This window comes from Solanum stenotomum, chromosome 5 (assembly GCF_019186545.1).
Source record: "Solanum stenotomum isolate F172 chromosome 5, ASM1918654v1, whole genome shotgun sequence".
In the NCBI taxonomy this organism is placed as follows: Eukaryota; Viridiplantae; Streptophyta; class Magnoliopsida; order Solanales; family Solanaceae; genus Solanum; species Solanum stenotomum.
The window spans coordinates 496,489-506,175 of record NC_064286.1 but is presented as its reverse complement, the minus strand read 5'-3'; the positions used below and the strand labels follow the sequence as shown (position 1 = coordinate 506,175).

General features: G+C 33.0%; 2 protein-coding genes across 4 annotated transcripts; one reads left to right on the top strand and one right to left on the bottom strand.

Annotated features, from left to right (window-relative positions):
- The first annotated feature begins 508 nt into the window (after window positions 1–508).
- Window positions 509–5,812, top strand: LOC125865026 (glutamate dehydrogenase). Of its 3 annotated transcripts, none has more exons than XM_049545176.1 (10): window positions 509–570; window positions 2,439–2,566; window positions 3,286–3,399; window positions 3,637–3,858; window positions 3,950–4,024; window positions 4,158–4,274; window positions 4,475–4,725; window positions 4,814–4,889; window positions 5,133–5,219; window positions 5,350–5,812. In XM_049545176.1, exons 2-10 carry the CDS (start codon window positions 2,459–2,461, stop codon window positions 5,533–5,535), a joined length of 1,236 nt encoding a protein of 411 aa, XP_049401133.1. In that variant the 5' UTR covers window positions 509–570; window positions 2,439–2,458; the 3' UTR covers window positions 5,536–5,812. The 3 variants fall into 3 exon arrangements, with proteins under 3 accessions (XP_049401133.1, XP_049401134.1, XP_049401132.1); XM_049545177.1 differs by having other exon boundaries at window positions 509–580; XM_049545175.1 differs by lacking the exon at window positions 509–570 and having other exon boundaries at window positions 2,375–2,566.
- Window positions 5,813–6,889: 1,077 nt separating this feature from the next.
- LOC125866193 (putative H/ACA ribonucleoprotein complex subunit 1-like protein 1) lies at window positions 6,890–9,114 on the bottom strand. Its single transcript, XM_049546506.1, has 4 exons — window positions 8,914–9,114; window positions 8,438–8,586; window positions 7,656–7,771; window positions 6,890–7,197 (listed from the first exon to the last, which is right to left on the bottom strand). Exons 1-4 carry the CDS (start codon window positions 9,053–9,055, stop codon window positions 7,020–7,022), a joined length of 585 nt encoding a protein of 194 aa, XP_049402463.1. The 5' UTR covers window positions 9,056–9,114; the 3' UTR covers window positions 6,890–7,019.
- Window positions 9,115–9,687: the final 573 nt, after the last annotated feature.

The following is a 9,687-nucleotide window of genomic DNA, read 5'->3' as shown; positions in this document are numbered from 1 at the left end:
ATTGGGAGTGTTAAAATTTATGAGGTTCTGAATTTTCTTAGCTAGTTAATATTATCTGATCTATAGCTTGTATTAACTATTACTAGATTCGTAATTAAATATTTATATTTAATTAATGAATTTTCTAAATATGAATATAGGATATATAAAAACAAAAGTTAGTGGGTTCATATGAACCAGTTGTTAATATTGTATATATGTAGCTTCATCTTGTTTAGAATAATTTATTTTCAATAGGGCACCACCCCAACCCCCAACCCAAAAAAAGAAGTGATCCTCAAGAGGATTTAAACTATAACTTATATTTAATGGGATTATTATTTTTATCACGTTACTAATTAACATTTATAAGTTGTAATTATCTTATGATTAAATAATATAATGATGTGAATATTTTTGGCCACTATTCATTCATAGAATTAATAATGTGATGGGATTATATTGAATCTGATTCTATGTTTATTCTTTTTCATGGATATAAATTGATACAAATTGGAGTTTAGAACTTAAAAGGAGTAATTGCATATATCTAGTGCATAATTCATTTGGCTTCTCTTCTTCCTTTTTGAGGTACATTAAGGTTGTCTCGAATTATTTTTTTCAAATTAATTAGTTAATTTCTTGTTTTCATGATTTGATAGTTCATAAACATGTTTATCTCTACTTTCCAAAAATATATGTGATGCTTAATTCCTTTATTTATGCTTTCTATTATATTATTAGTATAGCTCTACCTTAAGACATGCTTTTTTTTCTTGTCCTATGTAGGAATGATTATGATATATATCTATATTATCAGGTCATCTATTTAAAAAATAATTTAAAATAAATAATTGTTCATAAATAGCAAAAAAAAATTAGCAAGTTACGTACTAAAACACATTAATATGTTAAAATGCATATATAGTATAAAAAAGATTTACACTATCAGCATACATATGGATAATTATAATAAGATTAGTATAAGAAAATGGATAAATAAAGAAAAGCACAAAGAACTTTTATTTTTTATTTTTAGCTTTACCCTTTACATGTTGTATTTTAAATTATTACATAAAAACATGGTCTTTCTATTGCCCCTTAACCATATAAACTTCAAGTTTGAAATGTCTTCTCCTTTATTTTGGGGTCAAATTTAGGTTCCACTTGCACCTAAAAATTGTGTACTCTATTGGTGTAGGGTTCATTTAGAAACTCAAATTTGAATTGCCCTACAATAATAGATAACTTTATCTATTCACTAAAAACCTAATATAATAATACAAAAATATCAATTATTAGTTATATAACTCGTATAACAAAGGTTTGAGAAGGATTAACGATTAGTTTTCCTTCACTCCTTTTAAGGTATGGCGAAATAAATCTTCTAACATGAATATAAATTGATCAGAAACTAAAAATAATAATCGTCATCTTATTTTGTATTCATCTAACAAGAAAAAGAAAGACCACTTAATAAAGTGAAATAGAAAAGGTAACATTAACCATAACTTTTTAGAGTATGTCACTAAAAATCCTTTTTCTTTTGGTTTGTTAACATAATAATAATATATTATAAGCCCTATAGCAAGAACATATGATTCAAAATTCTATAAAGTATACATCATCAATCTATAAAATTTAAATAAATAAAGTTTACACAATCAAATTCTTTAAAAGATAACTATAACTAACTTAATTTAATTAGTATTCACATAATAATAAAATAATATATTTATTAGAAATAAAAACATGACGGTATAAATATTACTTTTTTTAGATTCCAAACCAAATATATAGATGTTATTGTTATATCAAATAGTAATATGTTATAACAAGTCAAAGAATAAGACTGTGTACATATCATTTTTTTTTATAACAAATTAAATTACATTGATAACGTCTTTCTAATAAAGAAAGTCAATCATTGCAGAGGAGGAAAGGAAAAAGACTCGAAAATGCAAAAATGGAAGAGGAGTCATTACTCAATGTGCATGTTGTATTTACCTTTTTTAATTAATAGTTGACGGTGGGCAGATAATCATGCTGACAAATTGAGTATTATAAACTATATACACTATACTATGTATATATATATATATAAATTAGCCTAATTATATTATAATTCTCCATGTTCAATATTTTTTTCTTGATCAATTTGCTGCAGCCTCTGATTATTGACTTCTTGATTAATAGGTAATTTTTTTGTTAAGAAAAAAAAATTGGATAAGGATTAAGACGTGCTGATGACACAAATGTTTGAAAATTATAGTAGTAATAAGCTTTCCATTTTTTCCACATGGAAAATTAAATAAATATTTATGTCTACTGAGATCTAGCTGAAAACCAAGTATAAATACTTCTTGATTGACCCTTATTTTTCTTGTTAAAAATCTGATCTTTAATTGATTTTGATATTTTTTTTCTCCTTAATTTTGTTATTTTTGGATAGTTTTTAGGTACTCTTTTTGGAGAAATCATGAATGCTTTAGCAGCAACTAATAGAAATTTTAAGCTGGCAGCCAGGCTTCTTGGTTTAGACTCAAAGTTGGAACAAAGTCTGCTAATCCCTTTCAGAGAAATTAAGGTAACTTTATTTTCTTTGTCTGAATTCATCAAGAAGAAAAAAAATTGATTTTTTTGGGTGCAAAAAGGGATTTTCTTTTTGATCTGTTTGGGTGCAAAAGGGAGTTCTTTTTTGCTGTTTTTTTTTTAAAAAAAAATGATCTTTTTGGGGGCAAAAGGGGGTTCTTTTTTTTTGGGGGGGTGTAAAAAAGGGGTTCTTTTTTGTTTGGGGGTGTAAAAAAGGGGGTTTCTTGAAATTGAAGATGCACCCCCTCCCTTGATTTGGGTGCTAGGATCTTGAAAATGGTTTAAGGATCATGTTTTGCCTAATTATGTTTTGATGAAAAGGGGCTTCAACCTTTGATGCAAAGTTGTAGTTTGTGTGTCCAATTTGGGAACTAAACAGAAGTTTGTTCTGGTTTTCTATGTTACTCGGATTCTTCAAAAATGTTGCTGCAGTTATGTTGGATCATTCTAAAATTCAGTTCTTTTGGAGGATCTGATGTGCACCTGTTAACTTTTTTGAAGAGTCCAAGCAACATGATTTTGGTCTTTGTGTAGCATACTTGAGTTTGAGTTGTGCTTTTGAGAGTTCTGTTGGTTTTTCCAGAATCAGGCTTGTGTTTTTTAGGTGGTTATATTATTGTGCTTAGCAGACTTGTTTTTTTTTTTTTTGGCGTGTGTGTGTCTTTTTTCTGTTTTATTAAGAACAAAATAGACTGATTTGTGCGAACCTTATAGGTGGAGTGTACTATACCGAAGGATGATGGCACATTGGCATCTTTCGTTGGATTCAGGGTACAACACGACAATGCACGAGGGCCTATGAAAGGCGGAATCAGATACCATCCAGAGGTTGTTTTTCTTGTCTATGATAGATTATTACTCATTATGCTGTTTGTAACACAAATAGTATTTAAACTATGTTGCTTGGATCCTTAAAGATGCAGCCTCGCCTGTCAAGTCATCCTAAAGTTACTCTTTTTTGGAGGATTTGACACTGGTGCAACGACATTTTTATAGGTTCTGAGCAACATATATAGTCGATTGAATAGCATATGATTTATGGTCATTTATTGGTGTTTTATGTAGGTTGATCCAGATGAGGTGAATGCATTAGCACAGCTAATGACATGGAAGACAGCGGTTGCCAATATACCATATGGTGGGGCTAAAGGAGGCATAGGATGTAGTCCTAGTGACCTGAGTATCTCTGAGTTGGAACGACTTACTCGAGTATTTACTCAAAAAATACATGACCTAATCGGAATTCACACAGATGTTCCTGCACCAGATATGGGAACAAATCCTCAGGTATGTGGAAAAATTATTTCATGGGCTTAGCATTTCAGTTTATGGAAAAAAATGTCATTCATCTAACTGGACTTTTAATTGCTTTATGCAGACAATGGCATGGATTCTAGATGAGTACTCAAAATTTCATGGTTATTCACCTGCTGTGGTAACTGGAAAACCTATTGTAAGTATGCCGAAAATATCCTAGTTTAGATTATGCACAAAGTTTGTAGAGTAAATGACTTCATTATCTGTTTCGGTGAAGTAATTGTTAATTTGAGCTTAGGGGAGCAGTATAATATAATACTTTATAACAGGATCTCGGTGGATCTCTAGGCAGAGATGCAGCTACCGGAAGGGGTGCTCTCTTTGCTACAGAAGCCCTGCTTAATGAGCACGGCAAGAGTATTGCTGGTCAGCGTTTTGTTATACAGGTTAGCAGAGTCAAAATGTTCACTTTTCTTCTACGGTGATTCGATATCCAAGCATGGATAAAGTTCATAACAAAAGCACACATTTTTGTTTTAAACAACGACAACTTCCTAGGCTGTCACATTGGTTGGTCGAGAAAGTTCTGTTCTTAGTTGTCAGTGGATGAGCAGGCACATTTTGATAACTGTTTTCTTCATCTCAGGGATTCGGGAATGTTGGTTCCTGGGCTGCAAAGCTCATCCATGAGCAAGGTGGGAAAGTTGTAGCAGTAAGTGACATAACAGGTGCCATAAAGAATGAGAAGGGAATCGATATAGAAAGCCTTTTCAAACACGTGAAGGAAACTCGTGGAGTTAAAGGTTTCCATGATGCACATCCAATTGATGCAAATTCAATACTGGTAGAAGACTGTGATGTTCTTATCCCAGCTGCCCTCGGTGGAGTAATCAACAAGTACGTTTCATGATTTTGCATAAAATTACTAGTTATCGAGAAGCCTTTTTGTTTCATATTTGTGATATCTTTGAATTATTCTTTGTAGGGATAATGCAAATGAAATTAAAGCCAAATATATTATTGAGGCTGCTAACCATCCAACTGATCCAGATGCTGATGAGGTCAGTGCAATAATTCTTTCCTTTCCTTATTAGTTGCTTGGCGTTTTTCTTTTTCATAACTACCTTGATTTGTTGGACTTGAGTTGAGGGTCCTCTGTAAACATCATCTCTACCTCCACGAGGTAGAGGTAAAGGTCTGTGTCCTAAGCAAAAGCTAAAAAATGGCGTATAAGCTACTGGAATAGTCATTTGAGACGCACAAGACAACTGCAGCATCTTAACTAATTCTCTAATCCTCTGCAGATTTTGTCTAAGAAAGGAGTTACCATCCTACCGGATATTTATGCTAACTCGGGTGGTGTCACCGTCAGTTATTTTGAGTGGGTCCAGGTATAATACCTCTGCATGTTTTCTGTTCTGTTGTCTTCTCTGTTATGCATTAAAAAAACATGTTAAACTTCTAAGAGCTCTTATTAGTCAGTTAGCTAATCAACTTTTTCGATAAATTCTGTAATGCTAGAACATCCAAGGCTTTATGTGGGATGAGAAAAAAGTGAATGATGAGTTGAAGACATACATGACAAGAGGTTTTAAAGATGTCAAGGAAATGTGCAAGACTCACAACTGTGATCTCCGAATGGGCGCCTTCACCTTAGGTGTTAACCGTGTAGCTAGAGCAACCGTTCTTCGAGGATGGGAGGCCTGAGAATGAGGCCCGTGATGGCTTTTTTCTTTCTCAAATAAAACTATGAAAAGCATGGAGTTCACTTAGTTCTCCATATTACTTTCTGCATTCGACATATTTTGGCAGAAGCTTTATCCATTTGATGTACTGGCTTGGACTTCAATTTTTCGTTTTTCGTTTTCTTTTCTTCTCTTTAAGTCTTGTGAACTGAAGTTCTGCCCATGGACAAGGTGACTTCTAAATAGTACTCCTAATACAAAGCATTGAAAGAGGCACTTTGCCATATTTATCAGTTAAACTAGTTTTTTGTGTACTCTTCTTTAACTCTCTCTGCATATTATTGTGTCTGCATTTTGTGTTTGTTGTTTTTGGGTAATGACACTGGTAATATGTAATAACTTGTAATATAGTTTTTGATAGACCCTCAGGTAAAACATATATTAAAAATAGGTGTGTAAAGAACTGCAATAGCAAATAAGCCAAGTTGAAAACAATGAAGAAGAGAACACGTACAATAATAAATCAATTACTTTGTCCTGAGACAAAGGAAAGAACATGTAATAACCAACATTGAAAAATTAACCTAATAAGAGTAATAACAGCAATATTGGAAAGGGAACTTGTAACGCTCGACTACCAAACTCTAATCCTCGACTCTCATATCTTCTTATCTGAGGTCATGTTCTCGATAAGTTATAGGTGGTGTGTCATTTCATGTCTAATCATTTCTCCCCAAGATTTCTTCAGCCTACCTCTGCTTCTCTTAATACCCACTATAGCCAACCTCTCACACTTACTCACTAGAGACATATACGCATGGTCTCTTCACATGTCCGAACCATCTCAACCTTGCCCCCCTCATCTTGTCCACCACGATAGTCACTCCCACCTTGTTCATAACCATATCTCTCCTAGTTTACTTGCACATCCATCTTAATATCCTCATTTTTTGCTACTCTCATCTTTTAAACATACTAGTTATTAAACATCTTACACTCCACCCTATTCTTCTCATCTTTTGAACATACTAGTTACTAAACATCTAACAATTCGGCCTATACAACATATAATCAGTGTAAAGTTCTAGTTTTCAAAATCTTTGATCATTCTCTGCAGCTGGAACTACGATATGTTCTATTGACATTACATATCAAAAGGACAAATTGAAATGATTTCCCACAGAACAATTGCTACTTTGTTTAAATCATGAAACAGACCAAACACAAAATAAAATCGACATACAAACCAAGACAAACTTTACTCAACAAGAACAAGTAGATAATGCCATTAATTAAAGTAATAGTTGGCATTTAAATCATGATGCAGTAACAAATAGACAAAATAAACAAAGTTCTCGATTAAATCGCGAAAGATGTGAAGATAAAGGAAGGCTAATTTCATTAACAACGAAAAGGAACTAATGATAACATTCTCCCAATTGAGTTCTCACAGCATTCAGAATTACAAACTAAAATAGAGAAATCAAAAGTACATCATATTTCTTTTTAGAATCTCCCTCTACCCCTAAAACCGCCTCCACGACCACCTCGAGGAGGTCCTCTACCCCCACGAAAACCACCACCTCCACCTCTAGCACCACGAAAACCACCACCACCTCCACGTCCACCTCTTCCACCTCTTCCTCCACCTCGTCCACCGCCTCTAAAAGCTTGTTGTGCTCCCCTGCAACAGTGAACATTGCTTAGGATTGGATCAACATCCTTTTTTAAAAAAGCAAAAGACATGGAAGAACGCAGGAAGCAATCAATCAAATCCCTCGGAAATCAATTTATTTTAACAGTTACACAACTTCACGAAAGGATTTTAACGGATGGTTTGTTATCTCGCCAATCTAAATGAAACTGCAATTATAGCACAGGTACGTCCTTGAATTTGCGGCTAGTTGGAATCACAACACAGTATTTGTATGAAAAACATTTGATTCCTAAAATTATATAAGTTGCATCTCCTCTCTGAGCTAAAAGGTATCATCAAGTTACTTACCATCTTTATCTCACACTTTTCTTTTACAAGTTGTTCTTGAACATAAACCATTGTCATTGTTACTCGATAGTTTAGGTCATGTGGCATACAAGAGTATCCGGAGGAACAAAGTGTGAGGTATAGCAAAGAAAACATACTTGGGCTGTGGAAGAAATCTGGCCAGTGGCAAAAGCTTAGCTGGGTCAATGTAGAACTTATCTCCAGCTGAATATGAAGTTGCAATGATTCCCTCCATCATCTTAATTGAAAAAAGCTGCATGAATCATAACCAAATATCATCACTTTGAGCATTTAAAAGCAACCAATTAGATCCCATATAAAGCAAGAAGGTACGACAAAAGTCCCCAACTTTTTTATCAAGGTGCTGCACTAGAGGTAAAATGGAGCATTAAACTAAAAGAACCTGATTCTATAGAACATGTCAAAAACATGTTAAGGTCACCACTATAAAAGACTCTCTAGTTACAGCACACAATTGAGCTAAAAAGGTAACAACTTTACTTTCTTTTCCACAAGAAAGTCACATTTCCATGTTTCCTCTTGTACTGCAGAAGCATTATGAAGAAAGAAACTACTTGTTACACTTTATATTTTGTAATGTATCGAAACATTTGACACCACTTCCCTTCCATACAACAGCACAACTTTCAAAGATCTCAAATTTATTAAAGATTCAATTTTTAAACAATTTGTGTGACTATATCTCTATCAACTTAACTTTTCAACCATTCATTTCAAATATTTCTTCTACCAACACCAATATACAACTCAAATTAGTATATTAAACCTTTACCAAAACGCTAAAGCACCTTAAATCCTCTTCCAGCATCTTAATCAAAAAACTACAACAACAATTAAAAGCTATATATAGCATCAGTAATCCATAAGCAAAATCACAGCATGAAACGAGATTACTTACGGACTCATTAATAGGACCAAAAATCTCATCAACTTTCCCAATCTGTGTCTTGTTCTGAAGATAAATTGGTGCATTAAAGTAAGGGATTTTTTCATTTGTCAGCTTTGTCACTGCATCTCCTTCACATGCGTGCACAAAAGAAGCCACCTCTGCAAAATTTTACCAATCAAAATCACATATTTACCCATACAATGATAACCAATTTACCAATCAAAATCACATCTTTAACCCAAAAATAATAGCCTAGGTTGCTCGAACTCTTCAACAATGTCGATGAATGCATGTGACAACAATTTTGGAGAGTCTGAGCAACGTAGATAAAAGCTTATACAGTCAGACATGTCTATAACAATATGAATCTATTTTAATTTGGTGTTCAATTAAGTGGTGGAACTAGAAATTTCACTAACGATTCAAAATATAAAAAAGTAAACACGCAAAGAAACCGAAGGGCATTTAACATCTACTATACATACCTACAACTTCTGAAGGAGGTCCTTCATCGCGAGGAGGAAAGCGGCCACCGCCACGTCCTCCCCCGCCGCCTCGGAAACCACGGCCGCCGCCATCTCTGCCGCCCCTAAATCCTCCACCACCACGTCCTCTTGGAGGTCTCATGCTTCAATACTCTTTTAGCGGCCTTGATGAAAATGGGTTTAGGGTTTTAGGGGTTTTTAAGAAGGAGACAAGTATTTTGTTCTTCCAATTTTGACCCTATTATTTTCTTTTCCAATTATTCTAACTTACATAGTAATATATGTATATTGTTAAATGGGAAAAGGATCAAAAATGTCTTTAAACTATGCGAAAGGAACAAAAATGTCATTCGTTTGTGGTTTGGTCCAAAAACATCTTTGTCGTCAATATTTTGGTCCAAAAAAGCCCTTATTGTTATTTAATGAGTCAAAAATGTTCATTTTCCAAATAAACATATTATTTATTTTCTTTTTAACACATTATTTTTTCTAATAATATTTTCTTAATTACAAAATGTTTATCTTACTTCAATTCAGAAAAAAATAAAAAATAAAAATATTTCTTTTTTTTTATTATTTTTTTTCGTTATATAAATACAAATTAATGATGAATATTTATGATAGTTTATATATGACATATATTATATGTTGAAAAGAGTACATGAAATTATTCTATTTTAATTGATAAAATGAGATTAAGAAGAAAAAAAAATATTTCCTGCATTTTTATTTGTTAAAGTGATTTTAAAAGAAAGAAAACAAGAACATGGTTCT